Source organism: Melospiza georgiana, chromosome 7, assembly GCF_028018845.1.
Source record: "Melospiza georgiana isolate bMelGeo1 chromosome 7, bMelGeo1.pri, whole genome shotgun sequence".
Lineage (NCBI taxonomy): Eukaryota > Metazoa > Chordata > Aves > Passeriformes > Passerellidae > Melospiza > Melospiza georgiana.
Window position 1 is genome coordinate 10,503,366 of NC_080436.1, and position 17,570 is coordinate 10,520,935.

The window sequence follows — 17,570 nt, forward strand, 5'->3', positions numbered from 1 at the left end:
GAGGCCAGGTGAGGGGCGGGCTCTGTTCCCAGGTAACCGGCGGGAGGACACAGTCTCAAGCTGTGCCAGCGGAGGTTCAGATGGGACATTAATAAGAATTTCTTCAGAGAAAGTGTTTGGAAGGAGCTGCCCGGGGAGGTGGCAGCTCCTGGAGGTGTTTAGGGAGAGCCTGGATGCTGGGTGCCACGCTCCGGGTGATGGATGAGGTGGCTTTGGGGCCGTTCTCCTCCTGCGCCGCCCCGGAGTCTCCGTGAGGGGGCGCGCGTGCAGCCCGCCCGCAGCACGCGGCGGCGGCGAGGCCAATCAGCGCGCGGCGGGGCGGGGCCGGCGCGCGGGTGGCGGCGGGACAAGATGGTGTCGCCGGGCGCGCTCCGCGTGGTGCGCTGCGGCGGCGGCGGCCAGCGCGGCGCCAGGGCCGTGTTCTCCGCCGACTCCAAGCAAGTGCCACGGGGGGCCGGGGTTGTCTCGATCGGGGGGGCTCCTGAGCTCCGGGCGGGGCTGTGCCTGCCGGTGTCCCCGCGGCCTGCGGCTGCTCGGGGTGCCCGGGCCCCTTGGGCCGGGGTAACGGCGTTTCCTCCCGCAGGTACCTGCTGTACGCCTCGGGGGACTTCGTGAAGGTGCACAGCGTGAACACCGAGGAGACCCTGGGGCTCCTGTGCGGCCATGCCGACCTGGTGACCGGCATCCAGCTCAACCCACACAACCACATGCAGGTTTGCGGGGGGAGGTCCGGCTGGGGTGGCCGGGCTGCTCCTGACCCTTGTGTGCCCCCGCGGGGGCTGTCCCGGGGCTGGCTGGGGTTCGGGAAGGGGCTGGGAGTGATTATGGCATCGTCGAGCGGATGTTTCGCTGAATTTTGACAAGAACGGTAGAGCTATGTCAGTTTCCTACAAACACAAACGTGAAATGTCATGTGGATTGCACTCCTTGAATGGAATGACAACAAAACGGAAATACGGCAAAGTTTCCGGTTGAAATTGATTGAAAGAGTAAAAGAGGCATGTGAGAAGATCAGAAATACTCTGGTTGGTGTTCACCCATCTGTATCTGCTGGTAGTGATGCAGATGTGACTAAATCCCTTTAACTTGCCCAGTGGCTCCCTCTGCCCCCAGCTTGCCTTCCCTGCTCCTAGTTTGCCTGGGCTTTTTTTGGTGTCTCGATATAAACCAGACTTATTTACCAAGAGGGACTGATCTACGTATTAGCTTTTTAAAATTGGATGTTCACATGGTGGGTATCTGCATTCACTCTTTGTGACAATGTACATTTTGAACTAGAGTAATGATGTTGTGTTTGCACTTCATTTGACGTCAGCACAGGGCTGGTCTGTGTCATGTATTTTTTATTATTCAGTTACCTGGTTGTGATCTTAAGTAGAATCTGGCTTTGATGTATTGATATTACTTATATAGTTGGTTTGGTTTTTTTTCCTTCAGCTCTATTCTTCCTCTCTCGATGGCACCATTAAGCTGTGGGACTTCATGGATGGCATTCCCATTAAAGTATGTTGAGTTATTCCTGTTAAGAGCATTTAAAAAATGGGCACAAATCAGTCTGAGATGGGTTGTTCTACTATGAACACAACCTAAAACCCATTTAATCATGCCAGTAAAAGAATGTGTGATGATGATAATGATGCAGATCCTTTGGGGAAGAAGGTGGGAGATGTACTGACGTACTGACCTTGCTACCTGCTGCAGTTTTGAGTCCAGGGTAGCTCTGGGAATTGTTCTGCAGTTTGGGATACACCCATAGGAATTGGTCCAATGGCTTGAAAATGTGGGCTGCTTACTCTTGCTCATATTTTCTGCTAAATAGCCACTTCTGGGTATGCCTTCTGCTTTGGGTTAGGGATAAGTTGTCCTGAGGCTTTTCAGTAAATCTGATGTCTCATATTTCCTAAGTTTTGTTTTAACATTTGTATCAGTCCTTGATAGAATAAAGATATATTTGTCTTAGAATTGAAAATTTTAATTAGTACATGAACCTTTCTGTAAGACATAATTTCCTTATTTTAAAGACATACACACAAATGTAGTAATTGTTGATTTCCTTCTCTTTTTTTTTCCTTCAGACTTTCACTGTAGGATCCAAACTTCTGGCACTGTACGTGCTTGCCAGTGCTGAAGACTCGGTGTTTGTTGTCATTCCAAAGAAGGGTGAACGAGGTACAGTACAGGCAGCATCATCCATGTCATCTGTCATTCTGTGTCTGTGCTACTGTCCCAGCAGTGAGCAGTGTGCTTCTAGAATGGGCTTTCATTAATTGTGAAATATTTTTTAAATCCTGTGGCAGATGTCTAGTACTGCAGTTTGTACCTCTTTCATTCTCATTCTGTGACATCTGTCATTCCAATATTTGTCTAGAAGAGTGCTTGTCTTTGCTTTTGAAGCATGTACTGCATGGCTGTGGTCTCACAGATGCAGTTCATCTTTGAGCAGTGCTCACCAAGGTTCAGGTTATACTACTGAAGTTGGGTATGAGTGCTGGGGATTATTCTCCCACCTTAGGCAGTATTACCATAAACAGACTTGTCCTATTCACAGCATGCCTAGGTATTTTTATGGGATTTTGTCTTCAATAAATACAGCTTGGCCTCACTGTGTACTATAATATATTGCTGCTTCAGAGCAAGAGCAAATACTGTGCAGCTTCCCTTGGATTCTCCTGCTTACACTTGCAGTGACACCCACTGCCTGGTCCTTGTTCTTCAGTACTACTGTTGGTTTCAGGCAGATTTTTTTCTTTGGTCAGATACATTCCAGCTGGTCTCAGTTGAGCTGACAAAAGGAGCAGGCCAGGATCTGGAAGGCAAGGAGCTCTCAGTGGTTCTGGATGATGTGGGTGAATCATCAAAGCAAATCGCATTTGGAAGAGAAGTATGTTCACCTCTGGGTTTTTTTCTTCTCTGGGTATTGGTTGGTTGGGTTTTTTTCCTCTCAAATGATATCTATACTGTTTATGCCTTTATGCAAAGTACAGCACTACTGAAACAAAACTAGAATTAAATTAATCAGTGTAAGAACTATACTTTTTTAATATTACAAAAGCAAAAAAGAAACTTTGACACTTGAAATGGCAAAGTATTTACTCAACATCAGCTTATATATTGTCTCCAGAGTAAAGTATTTTGTAGTGAAATGTACTTTATTTTTTTCTTGTGTGTAAACATAATCTATATGTCTAAAATGGCTTTACTTTTACAGGATTCATATGTGGTGTCAGTGAAGGATGTGAATCTCCAAGTTTATTTTTTTAAACGGAAATTGTTGAACAGGTAAGAATAAGAATGAAAATATCAGGTATTGATTCAGTCTGATATATCCTAAATGGTTCTTAACTCATGATGTGTGCACACATGGTCTCATTTGGTTTTCTGCTGGAGGGGATGTAGTCACTATATGAGAAGCTTCCTATAGAAGTGAACAGTGAGCACATCAGTGGCAGTGGTACCTTTCCTTTGCAGCTCAGGAATGTATTTTTTCAGTTAAATATGTAGGTTGATGCTGACCTGAAACAAGTGACATAGTTTGGGCAGGGCCCAGGCAGTGGGAGGGAAGCAGGAGAAAAGGAGAGGGAGAGAAAGACAGAAGCAAAAACTCTTTCACCTTGATTGAAGGTGAAGAATTAAGGAAATCAAGAGGAAAATAACTCTGTCACTATTTTTTGAGAGTGCATGTAAACATAACAACTTTAAAATGTTTAATTTTGCTAATCAGAATTATTTTTTACGTTCACTAGCTGATCCTTTTGAAGATTTGTTTCAGAAAAACCAACCCAACTCTTAAAATTAAAGTTCTTTTTTTAACTTTTGAAGGTTTTCTTTAAGTACAGTGAAGACAAAAGGAGGAGACAATCGCTTCAGTTGTGTCGTGTGCCATCCTACAGAGGATTGCATTGCAACTGGCCATGCTGATGGAAAGATTCGCCTCTGGTATGTGGAGCTTGGTTAACTGTGCATCCCACGAGCTCCTCTGACTGTAGGAATTAAGTCAAACCTGAGCAAAACAGTCTGATTTATCCTTAGCATTGCCATTTTCAGAAGTCAGAATGAGCAATGAACCTGCAGTGCTGACAGTCTATATGTCAAGTGGGAAAAATGCTTATGTTAAGTTATGCTCTGTTAAATCCAAACTTAGGCGTAAAAGGTAATGTGAGAACAGCTGAAATAACTCTTTATGGGCACATCTAAGGAGAGCACATCAGTGGAATACATGATTAGAAACACTATGTGGTTAAGTTGCTTTCAGGACTGAGTTGCTCGGTATGTCCAAGATATGAGGTGTGCACCAGGAAGTTTCTGAAAACGTGTAGTGTGGTTCCTTCCCTCCTTCTGCATCACTTGAGCATAGGATAAACCAGTCTAGAAGTTAGAGGACAGGATGATATAATTGATTCAGTTCAGTATTTCCTTTGGTTTACTATATTGTTGATGTTGTGAGTAAACAAATGTTTTGTTCCTCTCCACACAGGAGGAATTTCCACCACAAGAAAGGATACACATATTCAGCACTGCACTGGCATCATGATACTGTCATGGATCTGGCTTATTCTTTGGAGGGTGAGTAAAAGAAAAATGAAAACCAAAACAAAGCAATAAGAAAAACCCTACCCAAAAATCTCCATCAAACAAACAAAACCTCAAATTTGAAGTGTTGCAGCAGACAAGGAAGAATCTGTAGTAGCTCCAAGTTTGTACACTTACTAACAAGTTAATTTCTAGAATTTTAAGTGTAGCCAGGAAGGATCTGAAATAAAAACTAAAGGAGTTATTTTCTATATGCATTTTGATTGGCATTTATAATGTCAAATACCTTTCTCTTGTTGTAGAAGGAAAAATCTAACCCCTTATCTCACCTTTTCTCCCTCACCTCCACTCTTCCTCCCCTTCTGTTTTATTAATAGTAGTACTGATGAGTTCTTGCATCCAAATAAAACAAGTCAGTCTTGTCTGAGCTCAAACCTGCTGTCAGAAATAATACACTTCTGTTTGAATTGTATGATATGAACTATTCTTCTTAAGGTATTTCTTACTGCAGAGTACTTTTCACAGAAGGAGAACAATTTAGCCATATCCTAACACAAATATCCAGCTGATTCAGAAAGTGATGGGATGTACTACTCCCAAAGCATTGCTGAAATTTCACCATAGACCAAGTTCCTATTCAAGTTTCTCTAGCAGTTTAACAGGAAATAATGAGAAGCATGTCTGTGTATATTACCCAGGCTTGGTATTGTCGTTTACTTCTGACAGTTTAAAAAGTTTTGAGAAATTCATGTCTGTCTGTCATTGTAAAGACACAGGCTGCTGATTTCATTTCTTTTTAAGCAAAACCTTTTAACTGTATTTTGTTACTGGAAAAGGAACCAGGTTGCTGAGTGGTGGAGTTGAATCTGTTCTAGTCCAGTGGCACAATGAATCTTCATGCCAGAAGGATTTCCTGCCTCGTTTGGGGTCTCCCATCGAGTGCATCTCCATGTCCTCTGACGGCGTTCTCTGCTGCACCCTGCACACAGACAACAGTAAGCCAAAACACATCCTAGCATCACTTCAGTGGAAATGCAAATCTGTATGAGCTTTATTTTGTTGATTTTGCATGAATTAATTAAGAACTGCATAAAATTTCATTAATGATCTGAAGAAACAGTTTCTTTTGCTCTTTGATCAGTTCTGTGAATTTGCTTGGTGACTGCTGTAACTTGGCTTTCCACTTTGGTGTCATAAACTGGGAAAAGATACATTTGCAGTACAGAAGGTTACAGTTCTTTCCCACCATGAAATGTGTGCCTTGCTTTCTCTTTCAGGAATTTCAATAATCAACAGCAACCTAAGGTTTTCCAGAAGTATTCAAGGGCTAATCAAAAGTAAGTGCAGTAAAATTTCTCTTCTGCTTAGAGTGTGGAATGTGTCACTTGACATCTTTGGTCATTTGTCACCTGAATTTTGTTTCCAGGTAGGGATGTCAAGACTGGCCTAGTGGTTGATCCTAGAACCAAAGCTTTGGTCCTGAATGGAGAGCCAGGCCACTTGCAGTTCTATTCCCTCCAGAGTGACCAACAATTGTTCAGTGTAAGTTGGATGGGCTTGTACCAAAACTTTTAACTTACTCAGTCAAGTAACTTGTGCATCAGGATTTATTTGAAGGCTTAATATGGCAAATGGGAAAAAAAATCTTGCAGCTATCCCACAAGGCTGGATTCCAAGCTGACATGTTCTTGGCTTTATAAGCGACTTCACGTGATGAGCAAATCTAAATATTGGTGCTGAAAAAAGTACTTTAAAACAGTGTGCTATCCTGTTAAATGTCAAAAATTTGTAGGTGAAACACCTTCAAATTATTTTTCATTCTTTCCTACACTTTGCATCGCTGTGGAATGCACACGCTCTAATTCAGCTTTCCCCACACGTTGGTGTACTTCTTCATGCCACTGCCCATTCAAGTCTAACTGGAGCCCTCAGAACATCCTTCCTCTGTGGTTTCATGGTACCTCTTCCAGCTGCACCTGCATTTAACTCCCCTGTGGGCTTGCTTTGCAGCTGGACATCGTGCAGCGGCAGTACATCCACCAGGCGGGCCTGAAGCAGTCGGACCTGGTGAAGGTGGCGTTCAGCGCTCGGGGCACCTGGCTGGCCACGGTGGAGGAGAGCGAGGAAGTGGCTGACCCCGAGCTACAGCTGAAGCTGTGGTTCTACAGTGAAGAAACACAGAGGTAATGGTAACAGCTGGCCTTCCAGCTGCCAGTCACACAAATCTCTGCACAGATGTTGCCTTGCAAAGATCTGGGAAGTTACTATGCACACTACAGCATCTGCAACAGAGCACAGTGTTGCACTGAATACACACACGAAATAATTGCTCTGGATTTATTTTACTTACAGTAATTAGAGACTATTGTAACCATGGGACTTCAATTCACATATTTTCTTGGTGTGAAGAATCATGGACCTGACAGAATGATTCTGTAGCTCATACAGTTTCCCCACCTCTGTGTAATCCATCATTAGTTGATTAGTCCTTCTCCAGAAGATTCAGAAGATGATAACTTTATTGTTGGTTTTTATCTTTAGCTAACATATGCATTAATAGCCTTTTCCTAATTTTCCTTTCCTGGTTAATAGCCTTTCCTTAATTTTCTAATTTAAAAAATTGCATTTTGACTACAAATTATTTTCTTAAAGAAACAAGGTAAAAGAAAGCTACTACACAGATAAACCATGTGACTGATTTTCTAAGTACTGGAAAGACTGCCCAGGTTCAGGCTGAGTATTTGAGAGATGCTTGCCTACTGATATTTTTTCGTGCTGGGCTACTGTATGGAAGCCATTAGGGAAACCTGATCTTTAATACAATAGCATTTAGCAGTCTTAATTACAAATTCCTTTGATTGCTCTTCTCCCTGCCCATTCCAGAATCAGCTTGAACTGAATTCTTCCCCAGGTTCCAAATGAAATAGAATGGCAAGGTTTTGCTTTCTTTTCCTATAGCTTTGCACTGAACACCAGAATAAACACACCCCATGACAACCACATCACAGACATGTGCTTTCGTGACATGGATGAACTGGGAGATGACTCTCTCATCCTGGTAACAACTGGCAGAGACTGTGTGTTTAAAGTCTGGGTGATGGTAGAAGACTCTGATCCAGAAGGTAAGTGTGGCCAAAAAGTAACTTATTTCATCTTGTAACCTAGAACTGTAAGAATAACCTGAGCTGGAAATTACCTATGTTGCCATTTGAAGTCATGCTCTAGAAATCAAGACCCTGCTTTTATTTGCTTAGTCCCCTGCATTGATCTGCTTCTGCTGCTGCATGAAGTATTGTGTTCTCCTGAGCATCCTGTGATGGACTTCTGCCATAGTTCTACAATATTAGTTTGGTCTGGAGTTTCCTGATATAACCAAAGACCTTGGCAAGCTGCTGCAGAAGGGAGTGGCAGCCTATGTTCATTGGTTAAAGAACTATTTGTGGTAGTGATTTTTCCATGCTGAGAGAATGGATTTCTGTCAGTCCTCTGGGTTGACTTTTCCTTTGAGACTCCTGATCAAAGGAGCAGGATACAGAAATGTGTTACTGTGTTTCAGCTGAGGAAGTGTAAAATAGCACTTCTGCAATTTGACATATCCACCACTTCAGAGTTCATTTTTTGAACATCCTTCATTTCCATTAGGTACTTGATTATCATAGAATGGGTATTTAGGTATTTCTGAGATATTTTTAATAACCAAACTTAACGTCTTGAAAGCCATGCTGATGTTCACGTCTTTCAAACACACCATCTGTGTATGTTTATTGATTGCTCTCTATGCCTTTGGACATGAAATACAAAAGATTTCCAACATATTAATGTCCTTTTACTTCAGTGTTTTTACAGTGTCAGGGACACTTCAGCGAGGTGGCATTTTCCTGCCACTTGGCTGTCTTGTCATTTCATGTTCCTAAGTAGCTGTGATAGTGGTGTTGCTGAACTGCTTGCAGTTTAGTAATCTGTTTGTCTTTTCATGGGCAGGTGAGAACATGTTCAAAAGTACTTTAGAGCTGCTAGGGTTTCCATTTGGCAGACTTTGCCAGACTTTCTCTTTCCAAGCTCTTTATCCCTCAGCTGTGGCTGAGGGATAAAGACAAAGGGATGAGAAGAAAGACAAAGCTTGTGTAATTTACTGTATTAGTAGTAATCTCCCCAGTGGTATCTGAAAGAGTGTTTGGTTTTGCCTTTTTTCATAAATTATTCTGAGGCTAAATCATAACTTAATGAGCAGATACTTTGATCTTGAGTATAGTGTCAGTTGGGGATGAAAATATTTTTTTTCCTTCCACAAAATAGTTTTGTCTCTGCTGACTGGCCTCATCAGGGTGTTTGTATTTGAGGTGACTGCAGGGTTCTGTTTCTTGGCATATGTGAAAGTACCAATTAGTGGTGGCTGCTGTGGTGTATTTGCCCAGTGGGGCAGAGTAGGAATGCTCAGGGAGAAAACTTGACATGCTGCAGCTTTTCTGCAGCAAATACTAGTTTAGCAAAGAGCTCCTCAGTTGAGTTCACCCTGGTATGTGTTCATTGCAGCAGGTCTCTTGCTGGGCCCCTAGATGGTGCCATGCAGTTGGAAGTGCTCAATCGTTTCTGGCTTTTTTTTTTTTTTACAGGCAGGTCTTTTAATCATCAACTTGTAGCCATTATATAAAGGGTAGCTAAGCATAGGGTGATTTTCCCTTTTTTTTCCTCATCCTACTCAAATATTTGAAAAGCATGCTGTAGGAATTATTTTATACTGGGAAATGTATGTTAATGTGGTAAGTACATCACTTTGCTCCAGTTTATTTTCTGGTAACTATCAACAGTGGGAAAGGTGTCCAAACAGAATGCAGTGGCAGGTGAACCAGCAGAAGGAAGCATGCTGGTGGGTCACTTGATGATCCTCAAATCCTCTGTAAATGAACCATGAGCTTTGTTGGACTCAAATGCGAGCTGTGTTCAGATTTTGAGTGATGCTCCTGTGTTCTTGCTAGAGTTATGACAGAACAATTTTTCCAGAAAAATAATTGTTGAAACTACTTGGGTATCATTTTACCTAAGCTCTGCCTCTGTGAGAGCACAGTTAATGGAGTTGGCAAACTAAGCATGAATATTGTACCATGTCAGTCTCAAGGTTCTCTGTTCCAATGCAAAACTGAGGACAAATGAAAACCCTACCAGCTGTTTCTTATATTAGAGCAGGACAGATTCTTTGTACTCTTCAAAAATTGTGAAAGAAAACTGTTTTGCCTTGAGCCTGTTCTGCAGTAATAATTGACTTCTTCTTTCTTCATGTATGGACTTGAATTAACTGGCTTGTTCATTCAATGCAGCACACCAGAGTGTGAGCTGGAGCTGTGACTTTGTGGGCAGCTACCACAACTACCAAGCTACAAACTGCTGCTTCTCAGAAGATGGCTCTTTGCTGGCTGTTAGCTTTGAAGAAACTGTCACTGTATGGGATTCACTTACTTGGGATCTTAAGTGTACATTTTGCCATCCACCTGGAAATATAAGGTACATTTTTCATCTGCTCTTTTGTGTCTCATTTGAACTCTTGAGAAAAGAAGGAATCAATTCATAGCAGTCCAAGACCTTGTATATGTTCATAAACATATACACATAAACATTGAATTTATCAGTCTTAAATTCATATATAGAAAATATTAAAATGGCTTTTAGGTGTTGGTTAAAAATAAGATTGAACATTGCACTTCCTTCTTGTTTATGTCTCTTGTACCTCTCATCCTTAAATCTGTATCATGGAGCACACAAGTAGTGTGTTGATAGCCCTTCTCTTTTCCCCCATTAATCCAGGGGTGAATCAAAGTCCTGGACAAATGTAAATGCAGACAGTTGGTTCATAATTTGTGTATGCATGCATGCAAATGGAAATTAGTTCATCATGCCTTTATGGTTTATTGATATTGCCTGTACTATAAAATAAATATCTTCATCCTCTGTAACCTCTGTTCAAAAATCCATGTTTTCCTGGCAGACTATCCCAGCAATGCTCCATTGTAAGCTGTCATGATAAAAGACATCAACATTGTATGGTCACAATATTTTAAAGACTCTTGGCACAAAGAGTCATGGCAGCATACAGAGGTTTCTCCCTTCCATGTGCTGTGTGTATATTTTTAACCTTTTCTTTTGTGTGATGAAATCTGTTTTGTGTTGGTCCTCTAAGATTAGAAATTGAGAAATGTTATTCTGAAACTGCTGTGGAGGAAAATTGTGGGAGGCATGTGAGCCACCAGCTTGGTGCAGTGCCAAGTTTTTCCCAGGCCAGCTGCCTCCTCTTATAACCTTTACTATTTGTTATATTAAAAGGAAATAAATTACTCTGGAACTCAAATGTCATTTCTAATTAATGAATTGCTGTATTATTTGCATAATGTCAAAGGGCTTTGCTTTAATACACAAATTCTGTCCCTTATTAGCTTTTTTAAAAATCTTTTATCATTACAAGTCCTAAGGCTGTTCTGTTATTCTCAAACAAGAGACTGAGAAATTAAATCACATGCTGTCTTCAACTGGAGTTCTAATAACCCTTTTCAAACTACTTCACTCATTCTAGTTCCTAAACAATAGTAGGGCTTCTTTAAATATTAAATTATTTTTCAATCCCAGTGTGAATACTTAAAATTATGTATGGGTTTGTAATTTGTTTTAGAGTTTTAAATTCCTCCTTTATATTGGAACGCTGTAGAAACATGTAATCCTTACATATTTATGCACACTTTAAATTATCAGATTTATCTGATAGTTGTGTGTGGAGTTTCATGCCACTTGAGGTGAATGCAAAAACCAAGCTTTGGATTTAGATACCAAAACTAAATCATAACTAAATGTTTTTTGTGACTTGTGAGTAATTGCTACATAGAAAAACAAAGATGAACTCTGAAGGTGACTAATTTGTTTTGACTTTTTACTTCTGTAGGAACATCTGCTTTGGGAGACTAACATGTTCCAAGTACCTTATTGGTGCCACTGATTATGGCTTTCTGTGTTGCTGGAACCTGCTCACTTGTGCATGTAAGATCAGCTTGAACGTGTGCTAGAGTAATTTATTGCTTGAAATTACTGTGAAACCTTGAAATCATTCTAGTTCAGTTCCAGATTTAACACACTACAAAATGCTCTGTGGAAATGAGATTATTTTCATACTTAGGAGAATATCCTGTCCATGTGCATGTGCTTTGTGTGTGCAGAAATAGATCTTGGGTTAGGTGAACGATAACCCAGTAATAGTAATTTCTTACACTTGTGTAGGAGTTGGTAGCATTTGTGTGTTTTTATTCACCAGGGAATGAGTGGAGCTGCCTCTTCCAGCAGCTAAGGCTCTGTGTGGTGTTTGTTTGACCTTTTGTTTGGCTCCTTTTCACCTCTGCCTCTTGCTGTGCTTGCTTTTCAGTGGAGTGGAGTGCCCACCTCAACGTCGTGGTTCTGCAACCTGATCCCCTTTCTGAACACATTGCTGCAGTCTCATGGCTCTCCAAAGAGTCCAGCTGTAAGTACAAAGCCTTCTTTCACTAGTCAGGATCAGCAGAATTTAAAACTGGGGAAGCACAATTCCTAGAAAAGGTTTTCTTAGAACTCAGACCATGAGAGCTGGAGAGGGACTTCAGTGGGTGCTTGCACCTGTGGGAACTGAGCCATATCTGACAGCAGCATTCAGATAAAGTGTGTTACCTTTTCTTCCAGCTGGTACTTTCAGGTACAGGATATATCTCAGGATTAACCACACTTTCTGGATGAGGGTCTCAAATGTTTTTGACCCTCTCTTGTAAATGCAGAACTATGCAGCTACATTTTAGAGCTCTGACAATAAATTAAGATTTCCTACAGAAATGTTAATTTCCAAGTGTGTTCTCTGGACTGGAGTATTGTGAAAGGTCCCTTCTATTATTGACTAAAGTTAGCCAGTTATATTCCTGTGAAGTGGTGCTTGGAGGCAATCCTGTCCACCTTTCCTGGCTGTGATATGCAGGGCTTTGACAGCTAGCCAGGAGCATAAGAATTTACTGATTTAAAAAGAAGATATTTTTGGTTTTGCAGTGTTTGTGTTTAAACCAAGTGAGCCATGGCCAGTCTACATCCAGAGAAATCTTTGTAAAGAAAAGATCCTGCTTGCTGCCTTCGTTCCCAGAGATGAACCTGAAATGATTAGCTCAGAAAAATACCTTTGGCTCAGAAAATCCCAGCTGTTTTTTCTTACAGATACACAAGTAAGGAATAGTAATTGGTAGGTGGTTCCTGGGGAAAAACTGTTTTCTTTAAAATGGATTGATGGGAATTCAGAGTTCTGCTTATGAGCACAGAAGTTCCTTTTTTGTTTTCATGTCATTGTAAGCTGTGCTTTGCTGAAAGCTTTTAACTGCCAAAACAGCCTAAGATCAAAATTATTTAATGGTTTTCTACTATTCCTGTGAATAGTTTTATGCTGCTTCATTGATACAAGAGACTAGATAACATGGGAGCATTGCCTGTGCTGTTTAACTTAAACAAGCACCTAGAAGCTGTATGGATTATTGCTGATTATTCACATGTTCCATGTGATATTCAGTTTCCTTGTCATTTCTGGATGGGGGTGTGGGGTTTTTGTTTGTTTTCCCAAAAAGCCCATAGAACCTTTAGGGCCATTCTTGCTTCTCTTCAGTTTCTTTACAAAATAAAGATGAAGAGATGGTTTTCCTCTTCCACTTGACTGATAAAACTTTTGGGCCAATTGGAAGCTTCTGTAGGCAAGTTATATAAATATAGAAAGCAGTTTCACATATGATAACTCTGCTACATCCTTCTGTATTTTAGGAGCTGATGACACTTAGCACAAAGTCTCTGGAAGAAAGGCTCACACCATCAAGCAAACAGGTACCTCTCATAGAATTTCTGACTGAGATGGGCAGGGCAATTCAAAATTCTGATGGTTATTTTGTCATATTGAAATTCCCTTTTGTCATGAAAATGCTCACCAGATCCTTACCTGGAGTCACAGGCACTTAGCTGAAGGGGCAGTAATCTGTATTTGCTTATTTTTTCACAAGAAGTGCTGTTTGCAAAATTTTTTTTAAGTACCAGTGAGCTACTCCATTTCCCCTGGGGGAAAAAATAATAATTTTCTAAAAGATTCAGGTTACACAAATGAAGCAAAATGTTTGAGTAAGCTCTTTCCTTATCTTGGTTTCTGTAACACTTGGAACCTTGAGTGTGGTCTGAACTATAGGGATGACCAGTTATCAGTCAATTGTGATTTGCCTGTGAGAAGGAGTTCCAGAATTGCATTCTAATATGTATTTCTGTGGAGAAGTAGTCTGGGAAATTGGATTTTTTTTTAATTCATTTTGAAGAAGTTAAAACTGTAACAGCAGCATTTGATTGATTTGGTTGGTCAGATAAACTAGATCAAAGTAGAAGTTAGTATCTTTCTAATACAAAATGCTGTGGGACTGTGGGCATAAACAATCAGTTTCTTTGGAGAGTGGGAAAATAATCTGGTGTTCAGATAAATGTATATTGATGCAGGAAAATGCCAAAAGTCAAGGTGCCATGTTTTGCTTCCCATTGTATAATTGTATCTCTCTGCACATGATGCTGGAGTATAAATGATCTTTTGGTTCTATGAAATCAGAAAACCCATCCTTTGGTTTTCTGGCACATGCACCACCTTCCATACTTGGAAGTTAATAGGTACACCAGCAAACTAAAATCCAGTGTTCTTGGGGCCAGATTCTGGAGAGTTTTGTAACCCTCTGTGCAGGATTCTCTCCAGACACCTCACAGAGAATGAGTACAAAGAACCACATAGCTCATTTGAGTTAAGTTTGAGTGTAGGCTTTTTTCACTTGGGTTTATTCTATTTATTTGGTAACTTAAAAGGAGAAAGAACTTAGATTTGTGACACTAAAATTCTACTTACATTTTTTCAAGCTGGCAGTAGAAGAAAGTCTTCCAGTGACACCATTTAGTGTGCTGCTGGGAAAGCACAGACGTCAGCAAGCACAGGAGGATACAGACCTTGGAAAACCAGTTGTTCATAATAAGCAGGAGCAAGCTTCACCTGCTGTCAAAGAGGTAGGAGCAATTACAATAAAAGTAATTACAAGCAAAATCATGACAAACAAAGCCATTCATAAAGCTTTTGTTTTATCTTTGCAGCTTTTGCACACTCCAGCACACGTTTTGCCATCTGCTTCCTTCCTCTGCACTATATTTATTAATTCATTGCTCATCTCCAAAGAGAACAAAAGGTAAGAAAAGTTCAAGAACTCTCCTTAGTTATCAAAGTTACTTTAAATCATGTCAGTCTTTGTTTGAAGTGTGAAAGCAGTTTTCCAGCACTTTATCTATTCAGTAATTTAGTAGAATACTTCAGTGTGGTAATGGTCTGGCTATTTAGTATATTGGCTCTTTTGTTGCTGTTACTTTTGCTGGGTTTTGCCTAATGTGCTTATATGCAAAACACTGCCTTTTACATTCAAATGTTCTCTATGAATTTAACTTTATTCCAGGGATTTAATGGCTTTTTAGTGCTATTTTTGGTTCAATATTAGATTCTCAACTTTATTTGAAATTCCTATGACTTGCTGCATAATTCTTGGTTTCAGTTTCTAGCTACACCAGTAAGTTAGAAGCTTGATCTTAAGAATTGGTTTAGAACTCAAATGTCACTTCTAATTAAGCTACAGAATAAAAGGTTATACTGTAAGCACATCTAAGTTTGGCTTACAGTGCATTAATGCCAGTTTAATAGAGTAGTTAGATAGGTACTTAAAATTGTGGCTTTCTCCTTTGGGATCAAAGGAATGCAGGCACAGGGATTATGACAGTGCTCTTGTATTAGGATTAATATCTTGTCACTTACTCTGAAGCCAGTTCAGTGATTGCATTTTTGTGCCATGTGTTCTTTAAAATGCTTCATTAGACTCTGCCAGGCTGGGGATGAAAGCCTGTCCTTGCAGTCTGGTGTTGGTGTGGATTTGCCAGATGGGTGAGTGGGTGGTTCACAGGGCCAGGGCTCACCCAGGAACAATCACAGCCCCTGAGTGCCCTGGGTTCTGCCCTGCAGCCTGTTCTGTGTCCTGGCTTCTGCCACCTTGTGCTGCCACTGCTGCAGGATCTCTGACTGCACAGCACAACTAAACAGCCACAGAACAGTGGCAGAAATCTAATACATGGGAACTTGCATCTAGTTTCAGTCCTGAAGAATGTGAGAGTTCAGTGACCTGTGTAAATATTTGCACTTGCACAGCTTGTACTTTGACAGCAGTGACTGCTGTGGCTGTGCATTTAAAGATACATGTAATTGTAAGCATTGGGCCCTTGAAGATTGATCACAATTTATCACTGTATATATTATACAGTTGGATATATTATTAGCATTAAATGCTTCTATTTTCCTTGGTAATATGATATTACTGTGTGCTTCTCCATTTACATTTTGTGAGTGATGGATAGTTTGTTAGAACAGAGGGTTTTTAGAAGAGCAGTACTGTTTGTTTTGCCATGCAGTTCACTCTTAATAGATCTGGACTATTTATACAACAGACACTTGAATTAATACTATTAATTAATGCTTTTTAAATTTTAACAGTTCCATATAATTTGTTGGAATTGTACTTTCTACTTCAGCACAGGCTTAAAACTCTAGTTTTTAAAACTCAGAAGGGAATGGCCACTTTAAACATCTCTCTACGTTTAGAGAACAAAAAAACAAGCAACCAAAGAATTTTTTTCTTTCCTAATAACACTTCAGGTATTTTTAAGACCAAGTGACCCTTTTCAGATTTGAAAGAGAAGAATGACCTTCTTGAATACTGTCTCATCTACCAGTATATCCAACATTTCTGATCCTGTAGGACTGCAATGTTGTAACATTTGTCATAATGCTGACCTGCCTGCTCTGCAGTTACCTATTATATTTCAAGAAAAAAAACTATTTTAAGTTTACTTAGAGGAGAGCTATTTGAAAAATGGCTTGAAATTGAGATTGCAAGACAAGTATAGTAGGTAGACTGAAATGAAAAAAAAAATCTTGTTTACTTCTCCTCTATAGTACTGTAGTATGTGAGAGTACCTATTAATTGGGTTGTTTCCAACCATCTTCCAGTGCTGAAGAAGTTGCTGATGAAGTAGAAATGGAAAGTGAAAAAGCAGAGGATGATTCAGATGAGGAAGATGTCGCAGCAATGGAACAAGAGGATACAAGCCATATGGAATTGTTAGGAGAGATGACATGTAAACTGTCTAAATCCCAGGAAAAGGAGCTACGAAAAATAAGAAAAATGGACTACAGCTGGATATCAGCCTTCTAAACAGACATCTTACTTTTTTTATACTGCAAGTTGAAGCTTTGTGGATTAAGTATTCTTTTAAATTTTTTTCAGGTCCTCTGGCCAAAAATTTTATCAGCTTCTCTTTCCAAAGGAATGCGGAACAAGGGGGAGTGATTAAAGTTTTGAAAAGCTGATTCTGCTCTTAGTTTATTACTGATTCTCTGTGACCTTAGAAAATGCTTAACCTGGCTTGGGGGCTCCCCACCCCCTTGCAAGTGTATTTAAAAGGCTAAGAGCAAAACTGAGTTCATTATCTGGCTTGTGATCAGTTAGCAAAGTGACAGCTCAGCTGCTGAAAATCTTCCCCACTGGGGCTGAGTTACTGCTGCCAAAGCAGCAGCAGCAAATGCCTTCAGTTGGTGACAGAGCTTAGCTCAAGGTGTGGCAGGGAGGTCAGGCTGGTTCTTGGTGCTGTATGCAGGTAAGTAACAAGTCTCCTCCCCAGAAGTTCCTCTCCAGCTGTTGGGACAGATGAGAAGTGGTTTAACATGCCTGGTTAGAGAATATAGATATTAATGGTATCACTTAACTGTAGCAGAATGTAGAATTGGTTTGAAGTGGTGAATTTGAGGGCCCAAGTGTGAATACAATCTCCATGGTGCTGCAGTATGAAGGCAAGCAGATGCAAATGGTACAGGTCACTAAAAGCCCTGAAGAAACAATATTTTGCTAAAACTATTCAGATTAAAAATGCTGGAGCAAGAACAATCCAACATTCAGTGA

At 40.4% G+C, this 17,570-nt stretch overlaps 1 protein-coding gene across 1 annotated transcript; it reads left to right on the plus strand.

Moving 5' to 3' along the window:
• The first annotated feature begins 351 nt into the window (after positions 1-351).
• WDR75 (WD repeat domain 75) lies at positions 352-16,981 on the plus strand. The gene is made up of 21 exons (XM_058028379.1): positions 352-437; positions 584-713; positions 1,438-1,503; positions 2,076-2,169; positions 2,757-2,881; positions 3,209-3,279; positions 3,820-3,936; positions 4,475-4,563; positions 5,367-5,525; positions 5,808-5,867; positions 5,957-6,072; positions 6,541-6,713; positions 7,489-7,652; positions 9,846-10,029; positions 11,456-11,550; positions 11,930-12,025; positions 12,574-12,743; positions 13,327-13,386; positions 14,443-14,586; positions 14,671-14,762; positions 16,622-16,981. The coding sequence occupies exons 1-21, from the start codon at positions 352-354 to the stop codon at positions 16,824-16,826; spliced, it is 2,496 nt and encodes an 831-aa protein (XP_057884362.1). The 3' UTR covers positions 16,827-16,981.
• The last annotated feature ends 589 nt before the right edge of the window (positions 16,982-17,570 follow it).